Consider the following 18,073-nt stretch of genomic DNA (forward strand, 5'->3'; position numbering starts at 1 on the left):
GCCTGAACTGTCCCCTGTCTGGACTGTCCCCCTATGCCTGGACTGTCCCCTCTGCCTAGCACTGTCCTTCTGCCCTGTTCTACACACTCTCTCAGCCAGCTCCTTCACATCACTCAGCGCTCAGCCATGGGCACCACCTCCAAATGGCCTTCCTGACCACACAATCTAAAAGACCACCCCCCAATCACATCTGCTCCATAGGTGAATTCACATTATGTATACGCTGCTGGTGTATTATCTCTGTGGCTACACGGAATGTGGGTTCCATGAGAGAAGGACGTGTCTATCTTATTCACTGGAGTATTTCCAGCTCCTAGAATAGTGGCTGGTGGACAGCAGGAAATAAATACATATTGTAAGTATGAACACACAGTAACATGCGGGCCCTCAGTAAACCCCACAGGCTACACAGACAGGCATAGGGACTTTTCTCACTCGCTCCCTGCTACCCTTTCCTGTGACTAACCTGCTCACCTCTGGGCCTCTACAGAAGGCTCTTGAGTAAGAGCTATGCGAGGATTAACTAAACATAGTGGATCATTGTCAAGGCCACGGCAAGGTGCAAGGAACCTAAAGTCTGATGTTACAGAACCACCATGTGCTAACTGTGATATATATTTACTCCAACTGTGGGCCAGGGCTACCACAAGCATAATCTTAGACCAGGACATATTTGGGCAGGAACTACATTTACTAGCTCTATTTTTCTATACAGCAGATCTCCAATCAATTGTCAAGTCTTCTGGAAACCACACACAGATGCTCTCTCTCTCTTTCCGTAAGATCAAAGCTACAGGTGAGTCACCTCCTACCTGCGTCCGATGCCAGATCACAGAAGCCCTGGAATGGCCCAGCTTGTTCCGGCAGGGCCCTTTATCATAATGGATCAGGAGGAAATCATCCTGGGAAGAAAAGAAAGAGGAGTTGATGGGAGTTTCCTCTCAGTTTAGCGGATGAGTCCTGCCTGCGCCCAGTGTCTTTCTTTACGCTCAAAGTAAGTGGGGATGTGAGAGAGAGTGGGTAACAACAGAGGAAGAGCATCTACCCGCAACACGTGGCTGCTGCCACTCCAGGGCCACTGCTGGTCCCCGGGGCCTCCATCCTCCGTGGGCACTAGAGGGAGCCCTGCCCCAGATTCCAGTCTCAGCCTGCAGAAGGGCTCCCCTGGGCTCAGGGGCCTTCTGATTCTGCAGGAAAGCAATTCTCGCTGACGCAGGGCTTCTGAACAAGCAGGTCAGAGGATCCAAAAGCTGCTCCCGGGCCTGGCTGTGCTTGATCCCGCCAGGGTCCTTCTGCCTTCGCATGCTCCCGCTGCCCTGGCAGGATTACTCTGGGATTAGATGATTTCCTTACATCTGGTCCATCCTCTGCCACTAGTGCCAGGCTTCTCACTTGGAAAGCGCTTCCTCTCAGCTCAGATCATTAAAATGTCCTCATTATTCACCAACTAGCTCGGGACTCATCTTCCACCTACAATTTCTCCAACTGTCTAGAAGTGAGCAGAAGCTCCCTCCACTCTCATGGAAACAGCCCCGTCCTACCTCCCTCCAGGTGTTCTCACGTCCCACCTTGACCTCCAATCACCAGGCTGTCAGGTTCTTGGAGTTGGGACCCTCACTGATGTCAGACTCTGTAACTATGTTCCCAGCTCAGTGCTTGGCACCCAAAACCTGAACAAGCATCGAAGCGCGGGTGGGAAAGGGTTTTCTGTACACTCCCTCTGCTCCTCCACAAACGGAGATGCCATCTTCTCTCCTACTGTCCATAAAACGAAACAGCTCAGTCAACAGTACGAAGGAGGCCTCGATGGCTGTTTAATTCACTTAGCTGAGGGTATAAACAGAAAGCCTCTTTTTGAGAAAAGAATCAGTACGCACAGGGCCCAATGCGTCTGAGAGGACACGAAGTCACTCTTCGGAGAGACAGGGAGAGCTGGACATAGCGGCTGTCGTCTGGCCCCTAAAATCAACTCTGCTAGCACAGCCCTCCCCTCCTCCCGAGAAGGTGCCCGGCCTTTATACAGGTCAAACTCGTGGTGCCTGAATGCACCGTGAGCATCAGGAAACCCTAGCTTTTCTGGTCCAACAGCAAGAAGCCTTCGCAGGAGGTCAGAAGTCCTAGCCTTCCACCACCGCCTCACCCCTCTCCCCAGATCCCTCCTCTGTAAACGGACACGTAGATGTAGATGAAGGCAAAGCCTCTTCTGGCTGGAGCTTTGTCTTCCATGAAGCTACCATTGCAGATGACTTCTACCCACTGTGGACTCTCTCTTCCTTGCACTCTTAGTTGAATTTTCCTTTACTGATATTAATCTGCACAAATCCCTGAGATCAGTTAATTTTTCACTTGTCTCTCTCTTTTCCCAGACTGCCCATCACAAAGTCTTGCACCGTAGGCTCTTGAATAGTCTCTGAATTTATTCTCTGAAACACAAACCAAATCCTGTTGCACTGCCCAGTTGAAAAGTCCTTGATGTTCTCTTCCAGCAGAGGAGGACAGACCTGGCTGCACCCGGGGTCACCTGGATAGCTCACTGGAGATGCAGATCTGGGCCTCACCACACAGATCCTGACTCGTAGGTCTAGGCTGTGGCTCAGGTCACAGACTCCCCACGTGGCCCCGATCCAACCCATTGTTGGACCCGGGCTTGGGAAGTACGAGCCAGTGCAAGAGGTCAAACTCCTCAGCTCAGCACAGAGACCCTCGTCCCGGCCCGACTTCTCTCGCTAGCATTTCTGGCCATGCCCAGGCCACCGACAATGCACGCCCTTCTTCATTACGTCGGGTTCTCTGGGAGCTGCCTGCCTCGGCACATTGTATTCTCTGTGCCTAGTGAACTCCCTCTGCCTCAGCTGTCACTGCACCCGACCTGCCCAGACCCGGTGCCCTCCTCCTCCAAGGGGCTGCCAGGGACTTCACGCCCATTGCCTGTGGCACTCTTCACAAGGATGTATTGCTAACAGGCGCTAGGGGCTTCTCCACCAGGAGATCAACTGGTCCTCAAGTCACGGACTTTGCTGGCCTCATCCTAGCACCCCGGCCTCCACCCGGAGTTGAGCTGTGACACCCAGGGCATGCTTCCTGAACAGAAGGAAAGCTTGGTCAAATAGTACCTTCTTCCCTCTGACAAAGGCACTCTAAGATGCTTTTACAATAGATGATTTCATTGTGACTTTATTGATGAAGCCCTTGGGCATAACAACCTCAGGACGTGCCAGGAACCTAGGTGCATTTTTCTGCTAGGGAACACTTCCCTTCTATTGTTCAAAGAAGTTTCACGGAGCTCCTAGGTGGAAACAGAAACAATGGAGCGTGCTACAGAAAGCCGAAATCAGCTAGATGTTCAAAGACAAAAATAAATTCCTTAGAGCAATTCAACCACCTTAAGGTTGTTAAGGTTTGAGCTTTCCTGTCAAACTCTGGCTTGCAGCAGCCTGGTCTAACCCAAAGTTGTTGGTTTTTAGAGTCTGAAAGATCAGAGTGGATGCCGGTTTGTTCCTCACCCCTTCGGTGCTTCTGTCAACCTTCCTGGACTTCTTGAAGAAAGGAAATAATAATTCCAACTATCAGGGAAATATTGCATATATTAAATAAAACTGTTGGACAAATGGCACAGTGCTGGCGCATAATAATTACTTCAATAAATACTGACTATCCCCTCCAAAAAAAATTAATAAAAGGAAGTATGTGTGTCCGTTCTGACTGGGAGTAGAGGTTGCTGGGACGGCCTGGACAGGGAGAGGCAGGACAGGCGGGGCCACAACAGTGAGGACTCAGGGCGCTGGGGCTTGGCCAGGTGCAGAGGAGCGGGAATAAGGAATACGATCAGAAGAAAGTAATTTGTGACTCCTTGAAGCGTCCATGTGCAGGACAGCATGCCTCGGGAGGAAGATTCCCGAGAGGAGGAAAGAGCAGTGAGGCACACTCCTCTGTCTGAGAAGGGCTGCTGGACGCCAGCCACCGCCACGCACTCGTCGTCAATCATTGCTGCTGTTCTCGATCAATCTCCCCAAGAGCAGACGCCCTTTCTTTAAGAATCTGCTTTCTATGGCTACAGGGTCATTTTTCAGCAGCTCTTCACTACAAAGAAAAATAGGAAACTGTGGGCCACGAGGACGGTGACTTTCAAGGAGTAACGTGCAGTGTGGCGCCTCCGTCATTCGTCCAGAGAGACAGACGCACCCAGGCCTCCTCGCACAGGCGGGAACCGCGCTTCTGAGTCAGATAGAGAGGGCTTCTCCAGAGCCCAGAACAGAGCGAGCACCTGTGTGTTCACAGGAGACGGACAGCGCGTCTCGCCTCCCGCTCCTCGTAACTCGCTCCGAGCGAGGTAGCAGGGGGAGGCAGCAGAAACAAGGACGGCTCCAGAAATCAAACTTCCGTCAGCCCATTTCTCATACTTCCCTAAAAAGCTTCACGGAGGCCTGTTGACATGCAGTAAAACGGGCATTCACTTCCTTTCCCCTTCAGGAAAAGTTACAAGGAGTGGCAGAGTGCAGGCCAGATATTAGATAATATGGCATAATTTAATGATCAGTTTTCAAAAAAAAAATGGAAAACAGTAAAATACAAAATTATATATATATATATACACACTTATATATATATATTTATTTATATATATTATATTTATATATATAAAGACTTTGAAGGCCTGAAGACTTTGTAATGCTTCAGACATCATTCTAAACATCCCCTTCCCACCACACAAGGTCAGGGAACAAACCTGTTGTTTGTCCTTAAGCTAAAGAAAATCAATCTTGCCAAACTGATTTATTAAACTTGCCTAGGAAAAGAAAATGAAGCCTCCAGGATAGAAAAATGGTAATATTTTCCCAAGATGTGTTCAGCTACACAAAATTCTACTGTGAATCCAGTAATTTAAAGTTAATAAAAAGTTAATAAAGGAACAACGGGCTTTTCAAAGGAACAACCCCAAAAAAGCAATCTATCTAATATTTTTTAAGGTGGCCTTTAAATTACAGACCTGTTACCTTATTTAAGATTCCATCTCAATAGATACTTATGTTCTTCTTGACATTCTATAGGCCCATCCTTCTCAGGACAGGCAAACTTTCAGTTATTCCCCTTGCCCACTGTATGCACGTTTCTCCTTCACCTTCACAGCCCGACCCTTCTCAGCCACTGTGTGCTAAGTTGAACCATTCTGACATAACCTCTCAGCAGGGAAATAGTGCTCAGAAATAGTGCTCTGATTGTAGAGAGCCAAGGTGAGAAGGAGCAGTCCACAGACAGACGAACTCCTGACAATGTAAACATGGATTTTTTCTGACCCCTCTTTACTTTAATTAGATCTTTTTGTTTATTTGTTTTGTTTTTTTATTTGTGAGGAAGATCAGCCCTGAGCTAACATTCATGCCAATCCTCCTCTTTTTGCTGAGGAAGACTGGCCCTGGGCTAACATCCGTGCCGATCTTCCTAAACTTTATATGGGATGCCGCCACAGCATGGCCTGACAAGCAGTGCATCAGTGCGCGCCCGGGATCCGAACCTGGGCCGCCAGCAGCGGAGCACGCGCACGTAACTGCTACGCCATGGGGCTGGCCGCTACTTTAATTAGATCTTGATGGCTTAACACGATTACTGAATGAGCTAGACACGTTCATCCTTGCTGTATAGGACAGACATATATAAATACATCCCTTTGATGACATATGACTTGATTTGCTTCGACTGTCACTAACTACAATGATTTTAATAGATGATTACTTCTATTTAATTATAGTTTTAAAAATCAATGTACAAAGGCCGGCCCGGTGGTGTAGTGGTTAAGTTGGCATGCTCTGTTTTGGTGGCACAGGGTTTGTGGGTTTGGATCCCAGGCGCAGACCTATGCACTGCTCTTCAAGCCATGCTGTGGCGGCATCTCACATACAAAGTAGAGGAAGATGGGCACGGATGTTACCTCAGGACAATCTTCCTCAGCAAAAAGAGGAAGACTGGCAACGGATGTTAGCTCAGAGACAATCCTCCTCATCAAAAAAATCAAAACAAAATCTATGTACAAAGAAACTCCTCTAAAACTAAGTCATATGTCATCATTTTGGCAAGATGCCCAGTCCCTTAACACAGGTGAGGAAGGAGGATAGGAGCTGAAAAGATGCATCGTTTGCATCAGACCTCGAAGCTCCAGAACAAGTGGGTGCTCCAAGAGGGCTGGGCCAGGACTTAGCCACGCACAGGGACAGAGGGTTTGGGAAACACTCGTGGCAGAAGGGTGCGCTTTGGAGAAGGTGGCCATATGAGGATAGAAACTCCCATTCTGACGGACAGCAGAGGGGTCGTATGTTTTTCTGCTCTGTAGGTGACACGAGCATTACTGAGGTAACTATCCCATGCGAGACGCCTCAGTCTCCTGCCTGTTTCTCCCTGCTCTTCCAATAATGGTGCCTGCTACAGACTGCACGTTTGTGTCCTCCCACCCCCAAAATTCACATGCTGAAGCTCTAACCCCAATGTGATATTTGGAGACGGGGCCTTTGTGAGGTCACTAGGTTCAGATGGGGTCATGAGACTGGGGCCCCCATGATGGGATTAACATCCTTATAAGAAGAGGAAGCTCTGCTGTTGTTTCCTCTCAGGGGAGGACACAGCGGAAAGGCGGCCGTCCGTATACCAGGAAGCGGGGTCTCTCCAGAACCCGACCATGCTGGCACCTGATCGCAGACTTCCAGCCTCCAGAACTGAGACATAACTTGTTGTTTCAGCTCCCAGTCTACGGTGTTCTGTTACAGCAGCCTGAGCTAACAGTCCCCACAGACAAAACCTCAGATCCTAAGATCCCATCCACCCCTTTAACCCCAGCTGAATCCCAAGCCTGAGCTGACCTTTCACCCCCTAGAACTCCTGCACGAATTACTGTCTTCAACACCATAGCATTCAATGCATTAACATTGTCATAAGCACAGAAAAAAAGACTGCTTGTGTTACTTCTGTTTCACAGGAATATTCTCTAAGCTCCTCAGGAAATGGCTGGTCTATGTTTCCCACTCCAAGTCTGCACTTCAAAGCCAAAAGCACCAAGGTCAAGCTCGAGGCCATACTCACGTCTAGAGACTCGAGGCAGTACCAGCAGAAGGCGTGTTTGCAGTTCTTGCACATCATCTGGGCGCACCCCTCGTCCCGCTCGATGTAGACCTTGCACTTGGGGCAGCGCTTGATGGGCGCGTCGTCCTCCTCCAGCTTGAACGCGGAACTGTGGGAGAAATTCCATCAGGGCTCCGCTCGGAGGGACCCGGCAGAGATGCGTCCACATGGGCTACGCTGGAAGCATCAGCCCAACTAAAGCAACCGAGGTCACTTGTTATTAAATGAAATAAAATGAAACCAAAGAAACCGAAACTCTGGAAAACAAGCATCAGAAAACTGTGCATCAGCCAGTTTAATTTAGGGAACAAAAGAACAACATCAGGACAGATCTAAATTTAGATCTATATAGACAACCAAAAGAAAATATGGCAAAATGCTCATAATGGAGGTATCTGAGTCATGGGATTACAGCAAAATTTTATGCCCTTATTTATACATTTGTATGCTTTCCAAAGGGTTGTAATAATTTTTCTGTACTTTGCTATTATCATAAAAAAGTGTTACAAACATACACTAATTGTTTAGCTAGATCTACCTGGCTTGTCCTTACAAAACTGTCTTCTTGAGAAGCCTGCCTAGGCTTGCAGTGGTTAGCATGATGGGCTTTAAGCCTGGGCTGAAGTGCTGGCTCTGCTACAAACTAGGTGTGTAAAAACCTCTCTGAGCCTCAGTCTTCTCACCAGTGTGAGCGTGATAGAAGATTACGTATGAACCAAGCACAGTGCAGTATCAAGCACGTGTGAAGTGTCCATAAACGGTAGCAACAGTTCTATGCTGCTAATAAAAAGATAAAGATAACGCAGATGTTTAGGTATGACTAGGGAAGGAGGTCCATGCCGTGCTGCTAATTTTATAAATACGGCTAAAATAATATGCATGAGAACATCTGAAAGAATAAATTGTAAACTGCTAAGAGAAGTTAGCGTGGACTATGGGGCGCATTTGCTATACTGTTTGAACTCACTGCATCAATTCAGCATCACCAGGATAAAAATGATTTCCCACTGGGTTGAGCAGGCTTTTCAGAACTTAATGCATTTATGAGTATACATTCACTAAGTTGAGCAAATTCTGGCATTTTGAGTGCATTCTGGCTGGAGGATCTTCCACAAGCATCATAGTAAACAGAAGGATTAAATACAGTTTCACTTTAGTATGAGTGATCTGATGATTAGCAGTGAACTTTCCACATGATCACACCCACAGGGCTTTCCTGTGCGCATGACTCCTCCACCGCGGGGCAATGCTCAGGCTGAACGGGGTCCTGTTTGTCCACCTGTAGGTGACCAGTTAGGAAATGAAGCACACAGGCTCCTAGTTAGGAGCATAGAGTCTTGAGACAGACAAGTCCTAGCTGTGCTATTCATGTATTACCAGCCTTGGTCTCCTCATCCACAGAAATGAGGCTAATTGTATCCATCTCAGAGGGGTGTTGTGAGATTAAAAGAGTTTCCGTGGACTGAGGGCACAGGCACAAAATCCCATGCGTATGTGGTGAGCACTCGATAAGTGGCAGCTGTGATTAATACTATCACTGAAAGAGAGTAAACTGTCTCTAGCTCAAATTCTTCTCCAATTTAAAAGCAAACTACAGACCAACCTGGCTGCACAGAATGTGATTTGGAATGAACTAGGGTTGCCGCAAAGAGCGAATGAGCTAACAGAGGCGCAAGTGCCTCGAAGGGGACCTGGCACAGGCAGCTCTGCACAAAGGCTACTGTGGTCTCCTTCTCAAATGAACTTGACTTCTGCAAAGAGCCGGAACTCACAGGCACCAACGCCCGTGATTAAGGTTGACCATCAGGTTAGATACCATTGGTTTGGATTGAAAGCCAGGTGTGACATTAAAGTAATGAAACCAATTTTCTCATGTGACTCACAAGCTAATTTTGAAGGAAATGCCATTAACAAGGGCAACATTAATGAAGAGCAGAGAGTGTCTCTCCGGGAGACTTTTCAAAACAGAAACAGTTAAAATATGCAAGTTCTGGTGCACTACTGCATGCAGAGAAATGTACATGGTATAGACAACGGTTTTCAAACATTTTCTGGTACCTGACTTATATTTCAAATTATTTTTGGTAACAACTCTTACTATAAACTCAAATTTACAAAGGCAGATAGGAGTCTTTGCTGGCTTCTGACAATCTACATGTTCTAATGTCTTTAAGGGGCAGACACAGTGTTCATGAGTGAAGCTAGTCAAGTGGTGGATAAGAATGTGGGTTAAGGGAAGATTTAATTTTTAAAAAATAAATTCTACCATATGAAAATAGCTGAGTGTACTCTCAGTTATAAATGACACCTGACAGTCAGCGTCAGGACCAGGGAGACAAGAGGGAGTGGTGAGGACCATGGCAAACTAAAGATAGCACAACCCCCCTTCTAAAGAGGGGGCTCTGCTCAGCTCTAGCCGACTGTCAGCAAGTGGGAATGTATGATGATTTAATACACATATACATTGTGAAATGACTGCCGCCCTTGTGCAATGACCTAAATGAGACCAGAAGACCACAGACGAAGAAACACTAAGTCACAGGCTTCAGGAACTCACAATCCTCCATCTTAAGAAGGTTTTATGCCAAAGAAATGTCACAGTTGAGTCCCTCCTCCATCCCACCAGGAGTGGGACACTGGCTCTTTCCCACTCTTGGTTTTCCTGCTTAACAGAATGTAGGAACCCACTCACTCACTTAAGCGGGGGGGGTTCTCTTGTAAACAGACAACCCAACTGCTTCACGAGGGCAAATACTTCAGCCTGCTTTCTACTTACAGTCCTGTGTCACTTACCAACGGTGATACATCCTGAGAGATGCATCGTCAGGCCATTTCGTTGTTGTGCAAACATCATAGCATGTTCTTACACAAACCTAGATGGTATAGCCTACTACATACCTAGGCTGCATGGTACTAATCTCACGGGACCACTGTCAAACACGCGGTCCGTCGTTGACAGAAACATCATTATGCAGAAACTGTACTTCCTCCCCACCCTGGAAATCCCGGTCTCCCAATTACGAGTAATCTGACCGTACAAGAAGTATGTTTCTTCTTGCAAAATTAGGAAGCATTGAGACCCTAACTACAAGTGAAGTGATTCATTCTTGCATTTGAGTGTCTATTGTATGCCAAGATCTGGGGTGACAAAGTTCAAGCGAGCACAGGCCGTGACGTGAGGAGCTCAGACTAATGGAAGAATCAGCGACATAAACAGACGAACTAAAACACAATACGGCTGGTGCCATAATCAATGCAGGCATCTCCTGCGGGGACACAGAGGGTGGGGTCAGCAGCCCTGCCCTGGGAACTGGGAAGCTGGACAAAGGAGGGGACCTGAGCCATGTCTTCGAGGGTGACAAGGCGTCTCCAGGGAAAGGAGGAGGGGGGAGAAGGGGCATTCCAGGCACCGGCACAAACACGCAAATGGGAGAAAGGAGGGATGTGTCAGGGACGCCAAGAGGGCCTCTGTGCAGGTCAAGCCGTGAGAGTCGGGGCAGGGACAGAGAACGGGGAGAGAGAGGAAACCAGGGGGCAGCTGGTGACCACACCTTGCGGTGGATGGTGGGAGTTCCTCTATCAGGAACGTGGTCTCAATGGTGCAGGGCCAACTCTATCCAAGTGGACCATATGCCCATGCAGATTTTGTAGGGGAAAAAAACTGAATATTATCAATTTCTTATGGTTCAACCTACTAAATTCCAAGGCACAGAGAACGATGCTGCAGTGTCCAACTGGGCATCCAGCCTGACGGTCCAGCGGGGGACAGGAGGGCAGAAACACTGTAGTGAGTCACTGTATCCTTCCTGACAAGCTCTTTATTTCAGGGAGATGTAGCGGCCTTGGCCTCAGGCACCGGGAACCTGTTTTTGGTGATCCTTCTGGTATTTATAAGCACTGCCCACCCACCCTTGTTCCTGTTCCTGCACCCCTGTTTTGGATCACCTTCAACACAACAGAGTCTTGTAAACACTTCAGGCATCACAGGACTTAAAACCCTTCATAGTAATTAACTGTTCCTGCCTTTGTCTTTCTGGATAGGCAGAGCAGTTTGTTTCCCACGCATCTTTATATCTCCAGGGCCCCGCACAGTGCCTGGCACATAATCACTTGTCACAAATAAACTGTAAACAAACAAACCCAGGTTTGAATGAGACTCAAGAGGAAGAGACTGATGGAGGTACAGTCGTGTCCCCCCACCCCACCGTGGCACATTTAGGGGGGAAGCACACTTCCTGCTCTTGCTTCTCCCAGCCCTCAGCCCACGCTTCCTGTGGCAGCCTGTGTGGAGGGTACCTGGTCTCCCCGGGAAGGAAGGTGACCGGCATGGTTTCGGGGCAGCCTTGGCCGGGGTGCCAGCTGGCTTTGCAGGCGGAGCAGAATTCCATGTCGCAGGCTTTGCACTGCACCAGCTGAGGGGTCTGCAGCCCCACCTCCTGAAGCTGGCACACAGCCTGGCAGGTGGACGCCGGGCACCAAGTCCGACAGGGGTCCAGGAGCACCTCTAGCACAGGGAGACAAAACAGGCAAGTCAAACTCTGCAGGCCAAAGGATCTCGTGGGGCTTCGGACTGAAGGATCACGTCAGTGCATCGCTTCATGTATTTACTGGCGAGAACAATGTCCAGACAATGCAGTCAGATGCAACATGCCCTTATGATCTGGTGCCTGTCTGGCTCTTTCTCCTCCCCTCCAGCCACTCCCCACTTTCAACCCCTCTCCAAATACACTTGGAATCCTTTAGGGACCGTACTGCCTGCCCAGAACGCCCATGGCCACCCAGGACACCCCTGCTTGCCCTCGAGGCTCGCATGCCACTACATCCCAGAAGCCTTGTTGGACCGCCTGTCTGGGCCCCCGCAGACTGTAGTCTAGGCATTTCTTCTGCTTCCTCGTTTGCTCCCCTAGGACACAGCTTTTCAAGTCAGGGCTGTGTCTTCAGTCTTATAGCCTCACCACCTGGCCAGGGTGAGACATGCAGCAGACACTCAGAAAATGTTTGTTAAGGATGGAAAGAAAAGAGGGAAGGGAGATGGCCAGATTCTTCACATCGAATGGCTCATCCGCCTAAGATCGTCTCCCCCTAGATTTAAATCTAAGCCATGAGCCAACTCCTGTGTGAGACGGCCAGGTTTCCATCCCAAGGGGATCCCATGTTACCAAGAAGCCTGATTTAATGAAATTAGTCAGGAAGTTATTTGGAAAACAGGATACCCTGAGGCTCCCATTCCTTCATATCCTTCTTCAAAACTCCTGTTTCTTTAAATAATGGGTCCCCAGCTGCCCTTCCTCCTGAGCCTGGTTATTCACTTCATTCACCCCCTCGTCCAGAGCGACACTGGATTCTCCATGCGGGGCAGCGGGAGGGAGAACCTGACAGGAAACCACACGGAATGCAGACGCTCTGCCAAAAAGCCATCGGAGGTCAAAGGATTCCAGATCTATTTTCAAAGGCCTTCAAGCAGGCCACTGATTTCTAAGCTCTGCAGTTGGGCTGCTCTTGGGAAGCTGTCCCAGACAACTGAACTTCCCGGGAAACTTGCAAGGCAATGGAATTGCAAGGTTCTCCACCGTGTGACCCACCGACAGCCAGGGAAGATTCAGTTCACCCGCATCGAAAACATGATCGGTGCTCACTGGGGATGCACTACAGGCTGCGGGCTGTACGCGGGCCCAGGCCTCACCTAACAGGCTTCCACAGCACACACCAGTGTTTGCCACGTCCCCCAGTTAAATGGGGAGGCAGATTCAGCCCCCCAGGAGTAAGCCTGCGTCAGGTACAACCTGAAAACCATCCGGGGCGGGCCAACTTCTCTGTAAAGGAGCAGACAGTGAGTATTTTAGTCTTTGAGGCCCATGTGGTCTCTGTCCAACTACTCAGCTCTGCTGCTGTAGCACAAAATCAGCCATGTTGATCTGTAAATGAGTGTTGCGATAAAACTTTATTTACAACCCCAGGCCCAGGTTGGCCTACATGGCCCTCTGGCCATGGTTGGCTGACTCTTGTTCTAATCTAACTCCCTGCCTCTGCTTTGTTTTTTTTTTAAGGGAGGTTAATCAATGACACAAAACAAACAAATTGGTAGGTCTGGCAGAAGATTAGAATGACTTGATAATATAAAGGAACTGTGGAATTCAGAAAACGTGCCTCTTTTTAACTGATCTTCATTATAGTAATGTGAAATCTTCATGATGCTCCTAATAGTGAGTGAATGAGTAAAATTAGCTCTTATACTTAGTTGAGAGTTTCAGTGTTTGCTCTTCTAAGAATGTTTCTGGCTGTCAGATCTGAGGAGGTGGCTTTGTGGGAAAATGCAGCCAATGCCTCTGGGGCCTATGGGTGGGCCAGCTGCCTGCTGCTCCCCTGAGCTGAGGGGAAAGGAGAAAGAAGGAGAGAGGGATGCAGGAGCTGGCCTGGGGCAGTGGGTGCTTCCTGGAGGTCTGGGAAGACCTCAGGGTACAGAGGCCACTCCCACGGGTCCTGCACAGGAACCGGAAGCTGTGCAGTTCACCTCGCTGCCCTCTCCCTCCTCGATCTGATTCACCCCCTTGAGAATTTCTCTACACAGCTCTCTGCCTTCCGTGCTGGTGTGTGAAGTGCGTGAGCCCAGCTGTGCCCCGACTAGATCACGGGGTCCCTTGGGTACACAGCACCTGAGGAAGGGCACTGCAGGACGTGGGCGCTCAGCAAGCGCAACCCCACATGACACGCGGAGAAACCCTCCGCCTGTCCTGCTTTCTTTCCAACTTGACACTGGCTAGTGCTGGTCTGCCTGAGAGCCTAAGGGACAGTGCTGTCCAATTTAGGCCCTTCCTTCCGGTCCCACTGGTCTCCCTGCCCTTTATTCTGCTCTGAGGAGCCTGTGACATCAGGAAGGGGCTGGCTTCCCCAAGCCGGCTGTGTCTCTTCAAGCATATCTCTGCTGCATGCCATCTTCCGCTCATTTTCCTGCACAGCTAGCGGGCTGCGTCTTCGTGAAAGGCCCACTAATTATATTATGGAGTGCAGGGCAGAGGAGACATAGTTAAGCTTTCCAGGGTAATGACTTAAATTTTTTGACCTTTGTCCTCATGAAGCTGTGACATGGCACTGCCTGTCCCCATGGGGAGAGATTCCCTATTGGAGAGATAAAGGGCAAATAAAAATCTGTCCAATTTGCTGACTGGAAACACCCTCCAGTGCTGCCAGGGCACATCAAACCCTGTGAACGGCCCCAGGCTTTTCTCTTGGACTTCTATTAATATTCTACAGCACCACTCCACTTCGAGTTCTGCCAGCTGCGTGTACAAGATGGGAGTCAACAATAAGAAAATCCACACTGGGGCAACATCAGAGTTTTTCTTTTCTGGATGTGTATATGCACACATATCTATGTCTATCTATCTATCACATATATATCTAATTATATACATTAGGTACATTATATCTAACATTTTATATACACAAATACAAGTATATATTTTCACAAAAGGCAAGCAGTATATTTTCTGGCACTCTAGAAGAAACTAACCTTAACTCCCATCTCCCAAAGATGTATTAGTATTAGATTAATGAAGCAGGGCCCTAAGAGCTCAACTTATCAAAAAGCCCAAGCCTTTTTAAAAAGTGCTTTTTTTGTTTTAAACACTGTTTTGCACGCTGTGAAGGGCAATGCGCTCAGCGTTGCCTCACATCCTGGCACTGGCTCTTCTTACACTGGCGGCTGGGCTGGTGCACTGGCTACACACCGTGTCAGCAGGTTCCGTCCTGTCCGGAGGAGGCGTAATTGTCAGCAGTCCTTGCCTGTGGTCAGGTTCATGACTGATGGGTAAGCCCAGCAAGCTATTTAATCTCTCTGAGCTTCACTTTCCTTTAAAAAAACGACTCAATACAGGACAAGACCTGACTTAGCATTCACTGGACCTGCACTCTGCTGTCGGCAGGACAAAGAACCGGGGAAGCCGCAGGCCCTGCCCCTGGGTGGCAGGAGCCTCAGGAGAGATGGACATGAAAACAACAGCAGCAGCCTGGCGCCGTCGGTGCTCAAACAGGAGCATGGGTGTGTGCAGTGGGCACGCAAGTGAGGGTGAAGGACCTCTCCCTGGAAAGCCTATCCTGCTCAGCCTTTAGAGTATTCCGGTTGGGAGAGTGGGTGCTCCCAAAGAAAACAAGTCCCACAGCCTCCTTCCTGGCTGCCTGCTTGCCAAAGACCCAGCTGGAGGGTGGGGAAGTTTAAATTAAAATCCAAGCTGTTATATCAGATGAGACGCTCTAAGACCAAATGGAGACAGCGTTTGCAACTTAAACTAACCACAGGACTTTGGGTAATAAATGTTTTCAGAAAATCATGGAACTGATTTTCTTCTGAGTTTTCTTCTAGAGCATCCTCTCTGACTACATTTCAAAGGGACAGAACAAGTCAAAACTTGCTTTCTGATCATATCTCAAAACATGGTCAATGTACTGGCTATAATCAATAGCTTTATTTTAGCTCTAACATTTTCACATTTCATTCAGACAGGTCTTTGGTCATATTAAGTCTATGCTGTGTTTTTTCTTGCTTTTAACAAAATGTTAGTAAAGGTTTTAAAGTGATAGGTTTAAGAGAATTTTTAACTAAGTCAAATTGGCTTCCTTTTTATGAAAAGAAAAAAAAAAAATCTTTGACTAAGCTGAAGAACTGAAGAAATAACAACAGTTAAAATCATTAGGTAGGAAAAGTTACCCAGCTGCATGTTTAAATTAAATTCAACGTCATGGAAAGTTCATTTTCTTAAAACTCAAATAACCGCCAGTTTCTGTCAAGATTCTCTCTGGAAAATGTTTTCAGAAGAGGCTGAAAGTCTCCGAAATCCAAATTAATCAATTTTATAGCTCCACATACTGACTTTTGTATCACATAGCATTATATTTAAGCCATAAACTGCCCCAAAGCAAATGATATATGCCATTTAAATAAACAAGCTCTTGCAAACAAATTTCAATGTCATCAAAATCCCTGTTTGATTTTTTTAAGTTGGCCACACATCGCTTTTTTTTTTTTTTTTTTTGAGACGCAAGCCTCAAGAGGAAATACAGCTATCTTTACCATTTCTTTAAAAAAAAAAACAACAAAAAAGAAAACTTTCTGCATTCAGCTAAACCAGGATTCTCTCAATACTTTCCTCTGGTCTATTTTGCATTCCATTCCCATCTTGATGGTGTTTTCCTGGAAGCATGAAGCCCAGGGCTGCCTCTCAGTAACAAATGCCTGATGTAGACAGGGTCCTGAGAACCAGTCCAGGAAGAGGGGAGAGTAGACTTCAGTGATTACAAACCGAGACGAAAATTCTGGAATGTGGATGCGGCATCTTCACAATAAAGTTTTGCATAAGGAGCATCACCTACACATGTCTGTTAATCTGCTCATTTTCAGATGAGCCCAAGGTCCAGAACATGTATCAAAACGAGGCCAAACGCAATCCACAGACTCTTTAAAATATCATGTTATGATCCTGGTGTACTTCAGAGAGCAAAGATAAACACCTGTCCTGGAGGTTCAACATGTTTTAATGCTTTGCTATGCCATCTAGAAAATGATGTTAATACTGCTCTGGGCACACTCCGCGCCGTGCTCCTGGAGAACCCCGGAGTCTGCGGCAGGCCCGGCTCCAGCCAGGAGGGCTGTGCGGGCACTGCAGGAGGAAGTGGTCCACATTGCGCCCCACCGCCCACTAGAGATGGAAATCAGGGCAAGTCAGTTCGCCTCCGGGCGTCTCGGGTTAATGGACAATGACAACCTTGCACGGCTGTTGTGACACTTAGTGAGATAAGGGATTTAATTATTCACCGGGCACTGACTAGTCTAGGCCTGCAGAGGGTGGACAGTGAGTGCAAACGGACAAGCTACACTCTGCTGTCAGGACAGGGATCATCACCATCAATTCTATGCTTAGCTCAGGAATTCCTTCCACGCCTTTGTATCTTTTAAATTCCACACAGGTCTAAGAGTTTAGTCCTCAAACCGTTAGGCCTTAACCTGGCTGAAGAATTATGCCCCATGAGGGTCACATCTCTTTACACCACCCCTACAAGCCCAGACCCCCACAAACAAGTTGTGCTTCATGAATCCTTCCTGCTACCACAGAGATCCCCAACAAAGGCTTCCAACTGCGAGCCCTTCAGAGAATTCAAAATGACAGTTGAATTTCAGAAGTCTAATTGACATCGACTTTTTCACTTCTATTGTAGCCAAATGACATACAGTCCTTTCTACCAAAAGCGCTCCCCGAGAATTACCCGGGTTCTGTCATAGGAACGTAACCGGCTAATATAACAAGGCACCTACCTCTTTCAAATTGTAGCTTTTTATATCTTTGCATAATTTCAGCCGCAACCATGCACTCAATCTAAGGGGAAAAAAATACACATAAGTATAACAGACTGAGGGCTAGAATACAATGCAAAGTCAGCCTAAACAGAATCCACGGTGCCCTGACAAGCTAAGCAGGGCATCCTCGTACACGTTAAAAAACCAGATTCGTTCAGTTGTACGTGCCTCGTTCTCCTGCAGGCGGCCCTGTTTGGGGCAGGCAGCATCAGGGCAGCTGATTGCAGTTTCTAACCCTTCTTTGATCAAGAGCTCCACATACTGTTTCAGGCACTGAAAAAAAACAGAGAAGTATCTGTAAACATCTTTACTTCCTTCAGGCTGAAGGGGCAGTGATGCATAAAAAATGACGAGTCAAGCACATCAATCCATTACGGTTTTGTATCTTCACGGTGTAGCCCACAGCAACCACCAAATGAGAGGTTTTCTTTACTCAACAAATTCTTTTGGGGTGCCCCTTCTGTGCCAGGGAGTGCATGCCGGGTCACAGAATGAAGGCTGTGGGTTGGATCCCTGTGTACAACCTCAGCAAACACAAAGCCAGTACGTCTAGAAGTGAGGGAGGTCAGGAAGTCGTATTTCTCAAAGACAGTAGACACCAGGCACTGTACTCAACCC

The 18,073-nt window shown here is 47.8% G+C and overlaps 1 protein-coding gene across 2 annotated transcripts in view; it reads right to left on the reverse strand.

Annotated features, from left to right (window-relative positions):
* Nucleotides 1–18,073, reverse strand: part of RNF144A (ring finger protein 144A) — a 114,691-nt gene that overhangs the window by 8,678 nt on the left and 87,940 nt on the right. For both annotated transcript variants that reach the window (XM_058551849.1, XM_058551850.1), the window contains exons 3-7: nt 17,624–17,728; nt 17,414–17,474; nt 11,404–11,611; nt 7,069–7,216; nt 813–902 (exon numbers count right to left, since the gene is read on the reverse strand). In XM_058551849.1, the coding sequence (XP_058407832.1) occupies nt 813–902; nt 7,069–7,216; nt 11,404–11,611; nt 17,414–17,474; nt 17,624–17,728 (612 nt within the window). The remainder of the gene's footprint in view (nt 1–812; nt 903–7,068; nt 7,217–11,403; nt 11,612–17,413; nt 17,475–17,623; nt 17,729–18,073) is intronic.

Source organism: Diceros bicornis, chromosome 12 (genome assembly GCF_020826845.1).
Source record: "Diceros bicornis minor isolate mBicDic1 chromosome 12, mDicBic1.mat.cur, whole genome shotgun sequence".
Lineage (NCBI taxonomy): Eukaryota > Metazoa > Chordata > Mammalia > Perissodactyla > Rhinocerotidae > Diceros > Diceros bicornis.